The sequence below is a fragment of the Azolla caroliniana genome, unplaced genomic scaffold, assembly GCF_043228905.1.
Source record: "Azolla caroliniana isolate FFs.n. ecotype wild unplaced genomic scaffold, voAzoCaro1.0.p SCAF_2, whole genome shotgun sequence".
NCBI lineage: Eukaryota > Viridiplantae > Streptophyta > Polypodiopsida > Salviniales > Salviniaceae > Azolla > Azolla caroliniana.
Genome location: NW_028230437.1, coordinates 234,831 through 252,618, shown reverse-complemented (window position 1 = coordinate 252,618; position 17,788 = coordinate 234,831). Strand labels below are relative to the sequence as shown.

Sequence of the window (17,788 nt, the reverse complement as noted above, 5' to 3'; positions counted from 1 at the left end):
AATGCCGACAATTCTTTCGGAAGTGCCCCGGCTTCCCACAGTGGAAGCATGTGGGCCTTCCTCTTGACTGCGACCAGGTCCCCGACTTCTCCCGTCTTTGCGGACTCCGGTTCCATTGTCTTCCCCGATCCGATTCGGTAAGCAGCGCCTTCGAGTCGGAGGCCGGTTCTTTATCTCTCCGACGCGCTTCTTCGTTCAAAATACTTGTCTTTACCATTTGTAAGGACAAGTTATCTTCGGTGCAGGAGGTGCTGAGAGTCACCACCAAGTTCTCCCAGCTTTCCGGCAATGTACACATCAGAATGATGGCTTGCATTGCATCCTCCAGCGGGAACTTGATCGCTGCAAGCTGGTTCACGAATCCCATGAACGTGCTTACGTGTTCCACCATACTCTCGCCGTCCCGGTACTTGAGGTTCACTATCTTCCTCATCAGGGAGGTCCGGTTCAACGCATTCTTCCTCTCGTAGAGGCCCGACAGCTTCCGCCACATCTCATATGCGTTGATGTCGTTCGCCACATGTTGTAGAACGCTCACATCGACGTATTGCTGAATGGTTGCAACGGCTTTCCGGTTCAGAAGCCTCCATTCCGACTCAAGTACCCCCTTCGGTATTTCCGACCTGTCAATCGGTTCGTACAGGTCCCGAACAATCAGAAGATCCTCCATCTTGATCTTCCAGTCGGCGTAATTCTGCGCATTCACCACCATCATCCCCGGCTGCCCGCTGCCGCCGCCTTCCATTTTCTGCAGCAGCTCGCTCTGATACCAGTTTGTTGGGAATCGACGCTTCGATTCACCTTCACCACTCGGCCACAACCGAGTAAGCGCGAATCAATGCAGCAGAAAATAGGAACCACAGAGAGAAACACACGAATACACAGGGATTAACGTGGAAAACCCTAGACGGGAAAAACCACGGGAGTACAAGACTCCAAACCAACACTATACAAAGAGAAGTATACAATGGCGAGCTGCAAGGCGACGACCTTGAGCTCGCTGTCCTCGCCACAGGCGGCGGAAATACACAGAGGCGTCGTCCTCTTCCTCTCTCACGCTCTATCTCTCTCTCTCTCTCTCACGGTTGCTCCCTCTTCACTCCTCTTGAGTGGAAAAACAGAAAAATGATCAGCAGCAATAAAACTGTTTGCCCTAAGTCATATTTATACATATATGACTTTGGGGCTATTTACAACTATAGCCTCAAGGGCCCTTAGCAAACATATTCACGGATATGTCCCCGCATCCGGATCTCTCTCCGGGTACATTCGTCATCCGGCTCCGAAGCCGGGGTCTTCATCATCCGGTTCCGAAACCGAAACCGGGCTCGTCGGCATTCATCTCCGACATCCGACCATCCCATCCGAAGGGATCGTAATCCCAACAAACTCCCCCTTCACTTCGGCATGGGATGTCTTTCCAATCCGATCCTCTTCCGGCATGCTTCCAGCTTGTCGGGTGTGAGGACCTTGGTCAGCATATCCGACCCGTTCTCGTCCGTGTGGATCTTTGTCAGCACGAACTCCTTGTCTTCTATCCTTTCCCGGATCCAGTGATATCTTCGCTGGATGTGCTTCGTCCGGGAGTGATAGGCCGCGTTCTTCGCAAGGTGGATTGCACTCTGACTATTGCAGTAGAGTCGGTACTCCTCCTGCCGGATCCCGAGCTCTCTTATGAAGTCCTTCATCCATATTACTTCCTTGCCGGCTTCAACAGCTGCCATGTACTCCGCCTCCGTGGTTGACAACGCAACCGTCTTCTGCAGCCTCGACTGCCACGAAACGGCTCCCCCTGCATAGGTCATCACATACCCGGATGTGGACCGACTGGTATCTGCATCAGCCGACATATCCGAATCGGTAAAACCGTCAAGTTCGGGCTTACCGGAGCCGAATCGGAGGCACACGTTTGCCGTGCCCTTCAGGTATCGGAGTATCCACTTGGCCGCGTTCCAATGCTCTTTGCCGGGATTGCTCATGTACCGGCTCACCACTCCGACTGCATATCCTATGTCCGGTCGGGTACACACCATCGCGTACATCAAGCTCCCGACGGCAGAGGCATATGGTACTTTCAACATGTCCTCCTTCTCAGCCTTTGTCTTGGGGCTTTGCTTGCTGAACAGCTTGCAGTTTGCCGGGAGGGTCGATCCGACCGGTCTTGCTTCCGACATGTTGAACCGGTGAAGCACCTTCGTCACGTACTTCTCCTGTGACAGCCACAACTGCTTCTTCTTCCGGTCCCGGATGATGTGCATCCCTAGTATTTGCCTCGCCGGAACCAGGTCCTTCATTGAGAAGGTTCGGTGAAGAGCCTTCTTCAGCATCCGTATCTTGACCTGGTCTCGTCCGACGATCAACATGTCGTCCACATACAGGAGGAGTATTAGAAAGTCTCCTCCTTCGTACTTCTTCACAAACACGCAGTGGTCGGACTGCGTTTTGAGGTACCCTTCGTCGGTCATGAAGGAGTCGAACTTCCGGTACCATTGCCGGGGAGCCTGCTTCAGTCCGTAAAGGCTCTTCTTTAACCGGCATACCAGGTGCTCCTTCCCTTTCTTCTCGAATCCTTCCGGTTGCTGCATGTAGATCTCTTCTTCGAGGTCACCGTGAAGGAATGCCGTCTTCACGTCCATCTGTTCTACCTCGAGGTCCATGCTTGCCGCTATGCTCAGCACCGTTCGGATGGAGGTCATCTTCATTTGTGCATGTGCATGTTAGTTTCCATGGTGCCTTTTGAATTACACAATAGGGGGGGATTAACAAGAACATCCACGATAAGAGTTTCACAAAGGCTTTAAGTACCGCTTCGATAACTTCACACCTTTCTCGGTTCAGTAGCATATGCACACGTGTTTACGTGACACTGCTTCATGAAGAAAAACTCTTGTTTGAAATTGTAGCTTGAATCATATTGGAAAACTAACCCTAGGTCTTCTTGACAAGCAACTATGGATAATAAAGTAGAAGTTGCTTGCTTTCTTGTGGGGACGAACCAAAGTGATGAATGAATACCCGACTTTGTCAACGCGATGAAGACAATTAACACAAAACCCTAGATCTTGTTTGTGTATGTAGGTATTTTAGTTTGGCATATGGAGAGGGGTTTTGATTCTAGGAATTTATAGTTTTTTGTTGAATGTGAGGGGTGTTTTAGGAACATAAAGTCCGCTCCCTCCAAAGTATTTTAGTGTGTATAGTGGATTGGACACAAAGGGGAAGGTGAAATTAGTGTGAACCCTAGACTAAACATGGAGCCTAGGATTGGGCGGAACCTTAGGCTAAACATGGATCCTGATGAGGTACGGTGTCAGTGTCCATATTTGCTACAAACAATGGTGTGAGATGAAGGGGAACTGTACGATGCAAATCAACTCTTTATTGTACAACCACTGTCTACGATGTGAACCCTAGACTGAACATGGATCCCAAGGAGGAATGGTGTCAACCTCCATGTTTGCTACAAACAATGGTGAGAGACGAAGGGGAACTCCACGATGCACATCAACTCTTCATCATACAACCATTGTCAACGATAGCGTACTACTTGATATTTGTGTTGCTAATGTAGATGAAGGGCCCCCACTCCTCACGATGCTTCAAATGGCAAACACTACGTTGCCTTCACAAAGGAACTACATGAGTTGCTTATGTGGATGTCTCGACAGAATGATTGCCACACAAAGGTTAGATGCGAAGATTTCTCCATGCAAATTGTACTTATCGGAACCCAAAACGAAATCAGGTGCATGGTAAGTACCGATGTTAGTAGCTTGGTAACCTACTAACAACATAGGACGCATACAATTATGTATTATGTACATATACTGACCACCCCAAATCGAAATAGGAAAAAGCTAGTTACGTTAGTTTTCAAAAGCACCAGTGTGAACTCACTTTCTCTAAATATGTATTCATCTTCTTGGTCACATTCTCTGTCTCTCTCTCTCTCTCTCTCTCTCTCTCTCTCTCTCTCTGTCTGTCTGTTTCTGCGAAATCGAGCATTATTATTTGGCGGGAACTCATACAGTCTGCAACTTGGCTGCTCTCTCAGGTGAATATGCTGGGTTTCAAAAGGACGGCGGCTGCGTTCTCAGAAAGAACGGAAGATCTCAAATTGATGAAAGACGATGCATTCTCTCTTTACGGTAAGGTTCTCGTTATGTTTCCCTGATAACTCTTATTTTAACTCTGAGTCGATCTCTTTAAATGATGATGTCCCTGGAAACGAATGCTCTCCTTGGGAATTTTTATTATTTTTATTACAACAGAGTCTACAATCCGAAATATGCGTTCAGTGAACAAAGCAGCAGTAGGAGGAAAGTGTTTAGAATCGGAAGCCACATGCTGTTCGTGTGCAAGGCAAGATATGCCTCTTTCTTCCACCAATCGGACATTCTTCATCTCAAACTTTAGTGGAAAGATAGTATCAGTGGATCTAGCTGCTTCCAACACCTCCACATCTGGAACGGTACCGTCCAACCTCATGTGCTTTCATTGCAGGTGATGGCTGTATCTCTCTCATACTTCTAAGACACGTTTTACGCGTTATTTGCAGTCTTTCACGTTTGGAATATTTTAAGCACATGTATTCTTGAACATGCCATATGTGCTAAGAAAAAATATGAAAACATTGCCTTCATATATGACAGAAGTGACTTTAGCCTCCAGCAATTGGTTGGAAACGAAACTTGGTTGTAGAAATTCTTTTCTAAAGTTCAACGAAACTTGGTTTTCTTCATGTCATACATAACTTACTAGAGTAAATGTACCCTGTATGTTTCCAAACATATATATGCCTCTTTAGTATGTGTGAAAGGTTGTTATCTTAACATCAGACATAACTTTTGTGTTTCAATGAGATAGAGTGAACAGATTTATGATAAGTATGATCCGTGATTTTTTACCAAAATCTTCACAGAAGTGCTACTAAGTTTCTATTGTTTGAGGAAATGCATTTTCACTCCACTGTGAATTTCAGTTTCCAGAGTGCCAAACCAATATAATAAAGTGAAATTGTTGCATTCCTGATACCTCAAGCACATGGCATTAGTTTGAGGAAGCAGGGTTTAGTTTCCTGATACCTCTCTTTGTTCTAAGTAAAACTGATGTCTGTTCCATTAGCATGGAGTGCTCAATTCAATAGAAGCAATGTTGTTCTAGTGACTTGCTTGAGTGTTTGATGTAATGTTGTAAGCAATTTATCCTAAATTAGAATGAAGATGATTCACATCTAGCACTCTATATCTTAGACGTTTTTAAATCTGATTCCTTTTTTTAAAATTCTACTTAGGCGTCTTTACTTGAAAAATTAGCCAATTCATTATCTTTCTCATCCATTTTATGGTGGTCCATTTGTTACTCCTTAGCTTGCTTCGTGGATTTGTTTCTAATCATGTTATGAGATTAAGATCGTTAAAGGTAATAGCAGAGAACACATGCATAAACACATAAGTAATCATGGATGCATGCCACATGCTCTAATGGAGTTTACTTCTGTATTGATAAATAGGAGGAAGGCATGTTCAATGTGTTGCAGGCAGTGTGCAAGATGTGATGAGGACTTCTGCTCAGTGTGTTCTATACTAGAGTAAGATGTTGCAAAAGTTTGATTGATGCATGTCTGCTCTTTATTCTAAGTCATACAACTCTTCCTTTCAGCTTCCAGGAACGATATGATAGAGCATTCTGTTTGGAATGCTATGCTGTTGTCGAGTCAACTTCAAGATAGTGCCCGTAGAAACGAGGTGTGGCCAGCACGATTCTTTCCATAGGTATGATGGAGGGCCAGAGCTATGATTAGGGTGCATGTAAAACTTGCTCTACAATGAATGGGAAATGAGCACTTTGTATGTTCCATCTTGATAAATAACTTAAGGGTAATCTCCATCTTGGAAATAAATGCATCTGTAAATCATGGACTATGTAGGAGCTACCAGCTTAATATGTATCTATGTCTTTTCCCTGCTCTAAGAGATCAGTGTTCTACATAGGGAGCTAGATGAGTTACTGCAAGAGCCCTTTTATTCAGAGTTCTCTGTTTTTCGGTGTGAGCTGCCCACGATGTTTACATTTGCTCTATTTCATTATTAATTAAACAAAGAGGTCAAAGTCATTGCTTTGCCCTTTGTCGTTTCATAATCTCCTCCCAAAAGACTGAAAATTCATTTGACACCCAGGTTATGACTTGTACAGAAGTAGAGTTGATGGTCACATATTTAGCTTCTTAATTGACTCCATTAAAATATGATTACGCATACTGCCTCGTTAGTGAAATATAACCATTGTTTCAATCATAGTCCAAGTTTGTAAATTATGAAACTCGTGGAAGTGTTTTGTCATTTGGATTGTGCAAGTATTCCTAATTAATTTTAGCTGCACACAGGAGCTTGTTTTCGCTTCTCAAGATATACACTCTTTGTCTTCGGGAAGCATTAAGCAGGAATGGCTGAAATTCAAACCATCAGGACATTCTGTTTTTTAAACACATTGATCTAAATTTTGCACCTTAACCATAAACTGTTGACCTAGGACTCTAGAGGAAAGACAAATTTGCTGTAATGTCTATGATATAGACATATGCAAGGGGTAGAACATCTCACAGAAATTAAACGAATAATACATTTATTTCGGTTGTGGTTCCCACCAAATTTGGCTCAGTGGAAACTTTGCCGTACAGCTACTTTCGTGCCAATGCAATTGCGATATTTGGGCTTACCAGCACTAGTTTATTAATATGAAAAATATATTGCTACATTGCCTTCATAGACATTCTAGACAATGTGGCAATTTCCGGAAAATTAGGATTTAGATAGCTTTCCAAATTTATAGCCTTAAGAAAGTAATAACTGTCTTGAATGCATGAGTGCCTTTTAGACTGACAAACCTTTGGTATCCAAATTTCCAAAACATATAGGTTTTAAAGTAACTTTTCAAATTAGGCTTCTTCCAACAATAGTTTATCTTTTATGAGACGTTATGTATATCTCATTAGCTTTCTAATTTAGAAATATGATTAAATTGTCAACATAATTAGTTGTAGGTAGGGGGCATGTGAAGGGCCAATGATATCAATTAGGTTCATAGCACGACCAAATGGGGCCATGCCAACGTTGGAAGTAGGTGGGGTATAAGAAAGACCTCGGACATCATTGAGAGGATAGATGCCACAAGGAGAGGTTGATCCAACAATATTATTGTTAGGTGGTGGTGTTGACAGATTTTTATAATTTTCAACATTGATGTTATCCTCCCGTGAGGTGTGGTAAGACCATATCACGCACTTAACTTATAGATGAGCATACTTGAGAAAGCTTTTGGTTGCAATGTCCATGATGATGGCAAGTTGCTCCAATGTTTATAATACCATGTTGTGGAAATTGCTTTGTCAATATATCATCATATGATATGATTGAAGCATTGGGAGGTACTAGTGATGGACTGCGATCCCGACTTTCACGCTTCCACATATGAGAATGCTTGTACATGATCATTACGATAATGGTGGGGTTGTTGATGATGATGATGAGGGTGAGGATGACGACAACGAGGAACCTTTTTTCATGGTCTCTTTAAAGTATCGTAGTTCATGGACTCACAAGGCCATTTATTATATAATTCATATCAATAATATTGCTACAACTTGGGGAATGTGATAAGCGGCGATGACCATGATGAAAATGTACTCCATTTACATAAATATGTCTCTAAGGCTCATAATGCCCAAGGGGGTGATGATGATGATACTTTTTCATTAACAATGTTTTAATGTTCTTCATCGTCTTCTTCTTGTTCATACGCATCATAATAGAATGTTTGTGGTAATGTGCTCCACCCATGATTTCAATAAAGAAAAAGGCCAACTTGATGAAGATGGAAAAGTATATAGTTAATCTTACTTATTATAAAAGTATAAGAGCCTTTTATATCCGTTTTTTGTGCCTTTCCTTACCTTGCATTCCACTCCATTCTTTGCCTTTCACTGCACTTTCACATCCTTTAGGATTACAATATTTTTTTCTTTTTTTCCTTCAACTTTTTCACCCAACGGGTACTACAATTTATTGAGTCCATTCACTTGTGATGTATGCTAGTGTAATGAAAGTGATGCTAATAACTAAGTTTCAAAAAGCAAGAAAATTAAACCCCAAAAGCCATTCAAACAAGAAGTGATACAATTGCTTTAAACATCGACTTTGAAGCCCAAACATACACATGCGTGTGTACCCAAATGTGAAACCAATGTAATTCACCTTTGCTAGGGATAAGTGCTTCCCTTTCGGTCCGGCGTTGCCCAATGTGACAACGAGAATATCCCATCTGCCCAGAAGGGATCCCAACAATAGTAATGCTAATACCTCGTCGGCTAGAGATACTTCCAACGAGATGGTTTGGTTGATCAGTCCCTGGAAGGCGCTCAGATATGCCGTAATGCTGGGGCCATCCTGATATCTGAGCTTGCTCGCTCAACACTCCCCCTCAAGCTCAACTTGAGGTCGGATCGTGGTATCAGTTTCTGTGGTAGCCAGTTCTTCCGTCCAACTCCTTCTGGTGTCCTCCTGCCTTGCTCACGCTCCTCACCCGGTTCGGTTTTGCTTCCTGCGACTTGCCCGGTTTCGCGCACCTCGACCTTCTCGGTCGGCTTGTTTGCTCAATAGGCCCATTTCAGCTCCCTCGCTGCTACGACTCCGGTGCTTGTCGACCCGTCGGCTCCTCCGTGTTGGCGTCAACTTCCGTTGCGTTCGTGTCCGCTTGGCCTTTAGTAGATCTGGCTCTTCCGAATCCATCTGTTGAACCAAATCGGGCTGCCTCCGATTCGTTCCAACTCTTGTTTGAGTTGGTAGTCTCCAACTCGTCTTCCGTTTTTAGCCCCTTCACCACATCAGACCACGTCCGGGTCTTGGCCTTCTTCCGGTCGGTTTTGTCCTTCTTGACTCTACCACCGCTGCTGTTGCTTCGACTTGTTCGGATGCCGACTCCTTCGGTCGACTCGGCTTCCTTTTTCTGCTTATCTCCCCCCTTTGTTCTTTCTTCCTCTCTGGTTCCTTGTTTGGTGCCATCCGTTCCCGTTCCTATTCTCCCCCTCAAGTGCGGCACGTCGAGATGCTGAACACGGAGCATTTCAGTGAAGTGTTGCAACTTGTCCAATCCAAGCGGTTTGGTGAAGATATCTGCAATTTGCTGATCCGTCTGAACATGTCGAAGTTCAACTTCACCGCTCAGGACCCGCTTACGCATGAAGTGATAATGCACTTCTATGTGCTTTGTCTGAGCATGGAATACATGGTTCTTGGCGAGCTGAATGCTGCTCATGTTGTCACAATAGATCAGGATCGGGGTCAGGACCTCGATCCGGAGGTCATGCAGCAGTCGTCGAAGCCAAATGGCTTCACAGGTGGCATTGGTAGCGCTCCGGTACTCAACCTCAATGCTCGACAAAGCCACTGTCGGTTGCTTTTTGCTGCTCCACGCAACAACCGCGCTACCTAGAGAAAACATGTAACCGGAGGTGGATCGACGATCCGATGCATCACCGGCCCAGTTAGAATCGGTGTATCCGACTAGCTCTTCAGTTATACCGTGTCGGTATAACAGTCCCTGGTCCTTCGCGTCACTAACATATCAGAGTATCTGGTGTGCGCACTGAAGGTGATCAACGGCCGACTTCTGCATGAATTGGTTGATCACCCCGACTGGATAACTAATGTCGGGTTGGGTGATCGCCAGGTATATAAGGCTCCCGACAATTTGTCGGAACTGTTTCTCATCGCAGACCGGTCCGGAGTTGGGATGTAGCTTCAGGTTCCCATCTAGGGGTGTAGAGATCAGTCTGCATTCCGTCATGCTGAACTTGTACAACATATTCAACACATAATGACGTTGTGAGAGCAATATGCCGTCGGGGGTCCGGATCACCTCGATCCCAGGGAAATAATGAAGGTCCCCTAGGTGCTTCATCTCAAATGCGTCCGACATCTGGAACTTCACACGGTCCGGTGATGACTAAATCATCTACATATAGCAGGATGCACACTGGACCGTTCCGGACCGTTCCGGATGAACAAGCAAGAGTCGGACTTTGAGGCCGCAAACCCCATATTACGCAACCAGTGCATGATCTTCGCATTCCAAGCTCGGGGGGCTTGCTTTAGATCGTAAAACGACTTCTTGAGTCGGCATACTACCGACTTGTTCATCTCCGATTGGAATCCAGGGGTTTGGATCATATAGACCCGTTCTTCAAGGTCACCTTGAAGAAACACATTCTTCACGTCCATTTGGTGAAGATGCCATCCCCTTGCCGTAGCAACAACTAGTACCACATGAAATGTCGTCATCTTCACTACCGGAGCGAAGGTCTCGTCGTAGTCGATTCCGTGGGTTTGCGCATATCCCTTTGCCACTAATAGGGCCTTGTACCGATTGACCGAACCGTCGACATTGTACTTCACCTTATATACCCACTTACATCCGATCGGTTTACATTATCGGGGAGGGTCAACCAGGTTCCATGTGTCATTGGCATCAAGTGCCCACATTTCTTCCTCCATAGCAGCATGCCAATTTGCGTCTTTTGCTGCTTCTGTGTAGCTCTCCGGCTCACGCACTTCCGCCACCTTAGTCATGTATGCACGACAGAGTCTCCACTACTTGCGCGGTTCTTCATCAGACTGGTCATCTTGACTTAGCCGCTCATTCAGCCCACTTAGCCGAAATGAGATCAAACTCTCATCTAGAGTACCAAAATCTTCATTTTCTACCTGGACCTCTTCGGGCTCACTAGCCTAATCTTCAAGAATCGGGTCGGAGTCGGAAGTTGGAGTCGGTAGAAAGTACCCTGATGCCGATTCTACTCATGCGAGTAACCGACTAAGATGCACTTCTCCGACTTCGGATCCAACTTCCTCCACTTCTCATCCGGTACATGCACATATGCTATGCTACCGAATATCCGAAGGTGCCTCAAATTCGTCTTGCGCCCGAAATATAGCTCGTGTGCAGACTCCTTGTCTCCGATCCGGTTTTGGATGTAGACGACCGTCCGGATCGCTTGAACCCAGTAGAATTTGGGCGTGCTCTTTTCCTCCAGCATTGCCCTTGCCGCGTCGACAATCAACCAGTTCTTTCTCTCGGCCACACCATTTTGTTCCGGTGTGTATCGATAGCTGAGTTCTCTCCGAATTCTATCATGTTGCAGATAACAGTTGCATTTGCCGGAAAAGTATTCCTTTCTGCCATCTGACTGCATGCACTTGATCTTCCTCCCCGTTTCACTTTCGACTAAGCTTTGAAGGTTCCAGAAATAGTCGAAGACTTCGCTTTTCTTCTCGATGAGGTTGATCCACGTGTGCCGGTTGTAGTCATCAATGAAGGAGACGAAATATCGACTCTTGTGTGCCGGTACCCATATATCCAAATGGATTAAGTCAAGCTTGTTACAGCTTTGGTTTCGTTCGGTGGGGAATAGAAGCTGGTGTTGCTCCCCGAGTTGGCAGGCTTCACAAATTTGGGCCTTCTGGCTATTGAATTTCGGCAAACCGAACACAACCTATTTCGATTGCAGGTCCTGAAGCCTCCAGTAGTTGACGTGGCCGATCCGCTTATGCCAGAGATCGATGTCCGATTCAATCTTCTGTCCTTGGCAAACGTGGTGGTGCTGACGTCATTTGTGTTGAGGATGAACATCCTCCCTTCTTTGCGCCCTTGCACAATTATCCAGCCTTCTTCCTTGATGAAGCACCCGAGGTGCGTAAACCGCACCTGCATCCCCTGATCGACTATTTGTCCGACCGATAGCAGGTTCTTTGTGATAGCCGAAACATGTAATATGTTCATCAGCTTTCCCTTTTGTCCAACATTGACAGGAACTGCACGCTCTCTATGTGCAACGCTCGGCCACAACTGAGTTTAGAATCATACACAGAAAACGGGAAATGAAATGCACGACACAAAGGAGAGAAGAGTACACATGATGTTTAACGTGGAAAACCCTGAGAGGGAAAAACCACGGGAGTCCATAGACTCCAAACTATCACTATATCACAATGATTACAACAGTGAGCTCACGGAGGCAACGACCTCGTGCTCACGATCTTCGCCACAGGCGGCGGTTACAACAGAGGCAACGGCCTCTTTCTCTTTCTCTCTGTACACTGTTACGCGCTCTCTCTTCTTGCACCAACAAGAATGACAACTTCACAGTCTCTGAGTTTGCCCTAAGTCATATTTATATTAATATGACTTTTCGGCTATTTACAAATATAGCCCCGATGGACTCTCAGAAACATATTTACGAATATGTCCCTTCATCTGGTGAGCACTCCTCACCGGGCCTGCATCATCCGACGCTTGCCGGGCACGCTTCATCCGGTTCTCACCGGGTCCTCCGTAGCCGGGTACTCGTCATCTGGCGCTTGCTGGGTACACCACATCCGGTTCTCACCGGGTCTTCCGTAGCCGGGTCCTCCTCATCCGGTTCTTCTCACTTCCCATCCGGAGGGACCTGTCTCCTAACAAACTCCCCCTTCACTCTGGCATGGGATGTCTTACCAGTCCGATCCGCTTCCGACATGTATCCAACTTGTCGGGTACCAGTACTTTGGTCAACATATCTGACCCGTTCTCGACCGTGTGGATCTTCATCAGCGCGAACTCCTGGTCATCTACTCTTTCCCGGATCCAGTGATACCTTCGCTGGATATGCTTCCTCCGGGAATGGTAGGCCGCATTCTTAGCAAGGTGGATGACACTTTGACTGTCGCAATAGAGCCGGTATTCATCTTGCCGGATACCGAGCTCTCCGATGAAGTCCTTCATCCATAGTATTTCCTTGCCGGCTTCCACAGCCGCCATGTACTCCACCTCCGTGGTTGACAACGCAACCGTCTTCTGCAGCCTCGACTGCCACGAAACGGCTCCCCCTGCATATGTCATTACATACCTGGATGTAGAGTGGCTGGTATCCACATCAGCTGACATGTCCGAATCGGTAAAACCGTCAAGTTGAGGTTTACCGGAGCCGAATCGGAGACACATGTTCTAAGTGCCCTTCAAGTATCGGAGTATCCACTTGACCGCATTCCAATGCTCCTTGCCGGGATTGCTCATAAACCGGCTCACCACTCCGACTGCGTATCCTATATCCGGTCGGGTACACACCATTGCGTACATTAAGCTCCTGACGGCAGAGGCGTATGGAGCCTTCATCATATCAACCTTCTCTGTTTTCGTCTTCGGGCTTTGCTTACCGGATAATTTGCAGTTTTCCGGGAGTGTCGATCCGACCGGTTTCGCTTCTAACATGTTGAACCGTTGAAGCACCTTTGTCACGTATTTCTCCTATGACAGCCACAACTACTTCGTTGGCCGGTTCCGGATGATATGCATCCCCAGTCTTTCACTGCGAAGGTTCGATTGAGAGCCTTCTTTAGCATCCGTATTTTGGCTTGGTCCCGTTCGATGATCAACATGTCGTCCACGTACAGAAGGAGTATCAGGAAGTCGCCTCCTTCGAACTTCTTCACAAACACGCAGTGATCGGCCTGCATCTTGTGGTACCCTTGATCGGTCATGAAGGAGTCGAACTTGCGGTACCATTGTCGGGGGGCCTGCTTCAACCCGTAGAGGCTCTTCTTCAACCGGCAAACCAGGTGCTCCTTCCCTTTCTTCACGAAACCTTCCGGTTGCTGCATGTAAATCTCCTCTTCGAGGTCACCGTGAAGGAATGCCGTCTTCACATCCAGCTGCTCTACCTCGAGGTCCATGCTTGCCGCTATACTCAGCACCGTCCGGATGGAGGTCATCTTTATTACCGGGGCAAATATCTCGTCGAAGTCCACGCCCTTCTTTTGCTGGAACCCCTTCACCACGATCCCGGCTTTGTATCTCGGGGGGTTGCCGGCATCTCTCAGTTTCAACTTGTACACCCACTTGTTTTGGAATGCCCACTTTCCTTTCGGCAACTCCACCAATTCGTACGTATGGTTCTCATGCAGGGAATCCATCTCATCATGCATGGCAGTTAACCATTTGCGGTTGTGGGCGTCACTTTTAGCTTCCTCGAAGCTTTCTGGCTCCTCCTCATCGGTCAGCAGCACATGCTCTGCATCCCGAAATCTCCGGGGGGCCCTTCTCTCTCTGAGAGGATATCTCCGTCTTTGGGCTTCGGTAACCGGCTCCTCCATTTGCTCTTCATCTGAATCCGATTCGGGGTCTTGGCTGGTTTCGGTTACAACTTCCTCTACTTCTTCTTCAGCCGGTTTGATATCCTCACCGTAATCGGCTGGTTCCCCGAGTGCTAACCGGTCTCTTGCCGGTTGGGTCTGATCATCGTAGAATCGATCCTTACCAGTTGACTCAAAGTTCATTATCTTCTTCTCCGACTCCCAGTCGGCGAGTGTCTTGTCCTCCATGAAGATAATATCTCGACTCCGGAATACCTTCTTGTCGACCGGGTCCCACACTCGGTAGCCGAACTCATCGTCGCCGTAACCAAGGAATATGCTGTTGAGAGACAGGTCCCTCCGGATGGGAAGGGAGAAGAAACCATATGAGGAGTACCCGGCTACGGAGACCCGGATGGTGCAGGCCCGGTACGAACCGGATGAGGAGTACCCGACTACGGAGAGCCGGATGGTGCAGGCCCGGTACGAACCGGATGAGGAGTACTCGGCTACGGAGAGCCGGATGGTGCAGACCCGGTATGAACCGGAGGAAGAGACATATTCATAAATATGTTTATGAGAGCCCATCGTGGCTATATTTGTAAATAGCCGAAAAGTCATATTAGTATAAATATGACTTAGGGCAAACTTTTAGTAACTGTTGTTGTCATTCTTCCTTGTTGGTGCAAGAAGAAGAGAGAGTGCGTAACTGTATAGAGAGAGAGAGAGAGAGACGAGGTCGTTGCCTCTATTGTAACCACCGCCTGTGGCGAAGATCGTGAGTCCGAGGTCGTTGCCTTCGTGAACTCACTGTTTTGTACATTCATACATAGTGACAGTTTGTAGCCTGTGGGCTGCCGTGGTTTTTTCCCCTAGTTTGGGGTTTTTCCACGTAAACCTCATGTGTAGTGTGCGTATATCTTTCTCTCCTTTGTGTCCTGTGTTTCGTTTCCTGTTTTCTGTGTATGAAAAGAATCTCGGTTGTGGCCGAGCGTTGCGCATAAGGAACGTTGGGTTCCCGTCATATGCATGGCCGGGTCTTTGGATCTAACTTTCCTCTCCCGTCCTTAGCAACATGCACGTACATGAGACACCTGAACACCTTCAGTTGCCGGTAGGACACTTCCTTACCAGTCCATACTCTTTGCGGCGTGTCTCCGTCCAAGGGTAGTGAGGGTGATCTGTTTATCACATATGTCGCCGTCGACAGTGCCTCAGCCCAAAACTTCTTGGGTAATTTTGCATGCGCCAGCATACTCCGGACCCTCTCCATTATGGTCTGGTTCATCCTCTCGGCCAGCCCGTTTAGTTCCGGCGTCTTCGGCATGGTAAATTCGAGCCGGATTCCCTTCGAGCGACAGTACTCCTCGAACTGCCCCCGATATTCACCTCCGTTGTCTGCTCAAACCGCCTTCAGCTTCCGGCCGTTTTCTCTTTCCACTCTCACGTGGAGCTCTTTGAAGACGGATAACACCTGATCCTTCGTCTTCAACGGTGTGGCCCACAGCTTCCGGCTGTGGTCATCTATGAACGTCACGAAGTACTGCGATCCTGCATGTGACTTCGTGTCCACTTGACACACATCAGTATGCACCAACTCCAGTGGTGCATTACGTCTCATCGGTGGCCTTGGTCGGAAGGAGGTCCGGTTTTGCTTACCGGCCAGACAATCAGTGCACTTCTCCAAGTGCATGTTCTTCACTGGAATGAGGTTTTCGTCTGCAAGCCTCTTCATCCCCTTCTCGCTCATGTGACACAACCTTTTGTGCCACAGCTCACCGGTAGTGTCGGATGCCATGTTCACTTCTTTCGGACATAACCGGGCATTCATCAAGTACAACGTGTTTACCTTCCGGGCTCGAGCCACAATCAGGCTCCCTTTGCTGAACTTCATAACACCATTCTGGATGCTACCCGTGTAGCCTTCATCATCTAGTTGACCGGCTGATATCAAGTTCAGTCGAACCTTCGGAACGTGTCAGACATCCTTCAGCAGTAGCTTGCATCCGGTTGGTGTTGTCAATCACACATCTCCTATGCCGACAATTCGGCATGTACCTTCATTCCCCATCCGGACACACCCTAAACCGGTCCGGGGTAAGGTGGAACGACGCTCCGGATTCGACCACCCAGGTCATCTCGTCGCCGACAAGGTTTAGCTCACTCTCCTCGGTGATGAGCATCAACTCTTCTTCACTTGCCGCGATTGCCGCGCCGTTCCCTTCCGGTCCGGTCCGGTGTCCGCTTCGAATCGGTACCGTCGGTTTCCTTGTCTATTCGGAAATACCGACAGTTCTTTTGGAAGTGTCCCTGCTTGCCGCAATAGAAGCAAGTAGGTGTCATGATATGGCAAGACTCGAACCCATGACCTTATACTACATGGGTCGAGCTCTTGACCATTAGACTATACATTGTAATACATATATAGAATATTGTTTTCATTTATGTTTTATTGATGTATATTCCAGATTTCTCTGGAACATTCTAGAAACTTCAGGAGTATTTCTTAGAACACTATAAAAGAAGGCACAAGGCATTATTTCGAACCAAATCGGTTCAACGCCAGTCTTAAGCCTCCTAGCTATTGTACATTTTCTTCACATAATATATATATTTTCTTATCATCACTCTCTCTCTCTCTCTCTCTCTCTCTCTCTCGATCTCCCTCTCCCTCCCTCTCACTCACTCTTTCCTTCTCTCGAGAGTTCTTCACCTCTCTTAGTACTAATACTTCTTTTAGTACTAATTCCTTCTCTGTCTTAGTACTGTTCCTGACAGTTTGAACCGATTTTCCTACCTTCTGTCTCTCTCATTTCCTACTAATCTCTTATTCCTCTTTTCTTTCATCCCATGGCCATTGTTAGCGCTGAAGAATATCAATCTGTTTTCTCGGAATTTCAATGCTTGAAAGAGAAGTTCCATGCTTTGGAACAAGAAAACCAACGGTTGCTGGGGGATCTTCAACAAATCTCCTTAGAAAAGCAGCAAACGCAACAACAACATGGGGAACTTGCGTTACGCGTGCAACAACTCGAAGCAACCATCGTAGCGATGCAACAACAAGGGCCCGGAACACAAGGGATTCATAAAGAACCCAAGATTGGCCTTCCCACAAAGTTCGATGGAACGCGATCGCAGTTTAGAGGGTTCCTTAACCAGGTACGATTAGTTATTCAAATGCATCCTTCTCGGTATCCCACCGATGCATCACGAGTGGGTTTAGTAGGCACTTTGTTAAGTGGCTCAACGTTGGCATGGTTCGCTCCACTATTAGAAAAGGAATCCCCGTTACTCAACAATTTTGAAGAGTTTCTAGGTGAGTTTAAAGCATGTTTCGGAGATACTGACAGCATCAAGACCGCAATCAACAAAATTCGGCGATTACACCAAGGTGACCGTCCAGCCTCCGCATATGCTGCAGATTTTCGCCTACTCGCCGCTGATATCCCTTGGGATGATCAAGCGTTGATGGAGCAATTCTGTTATGGTTTACGCAACGACGTCAAGGATTTACTCTTGACCTTCCCCGAAGAGCCAAAGTCCTTAACAGAAGCAATCAGTCGCACGGTGAGATGTGACAACCGCCTCTTTGAGCGACGTTCGGAACGACAACTACAGATGCCGAG

The 17,788-nt window shown here is 46.7% G+C and overlaps 1 protein-coding gene across 1 annotated transcript; it reads left to right on the top strand.

Annotated features, from left to right (window-relative positions):
• The first annotated feature begins 3,948 nt into the window (after positions 1-3,948).
• Positions 3,949-6,049, top strand: LOC147866923 (uncharacterized). The gene is made up of 4 exons (XM_087339682.1): positions 3,949-4,148; positions 4,272-4,503; positions 5,513-5,590; positions 5,662-6,049. The coding sequence occupies exons 1-4, from the start codon at positions 4,061-4,063 to the stop codon at positions 5,729-5,731; spliced, it is 468 nt and encodes a 155-aa protein (XP_087195808.1). The 5' UTR covers positions 3,949-4,060; the 3' UTR covers positions 5,732-6,049.
• Positions 6,050-17,788: the final 11,739 nt, after the last annotated feature.

Bases quoted from the DNA above. Each gene is read 5' to 3' on its own strand.
- LOC147866923 (XM_087339682.1), top strand. From the start codon at position 4,061: ATGCTGGGTTTCAAAAGGACGGCGGCTGCGTTCTCAGAAAGAACGGAA. The intron at 4,149-4,271 runs GTAAGGTTCTCG...TTATTACAACAG, and splicing joins CGATGCATTCTCTCTTTACG to AGTCTACAATCCGAAATATG. The intron at 4,504-5,512 runs GTGATGGCTGTA...ATTGATAAATAG, and splicing joins CTCATGTGCTTTCATTGCAG to GAGGAAGGCATGTTCAATGT.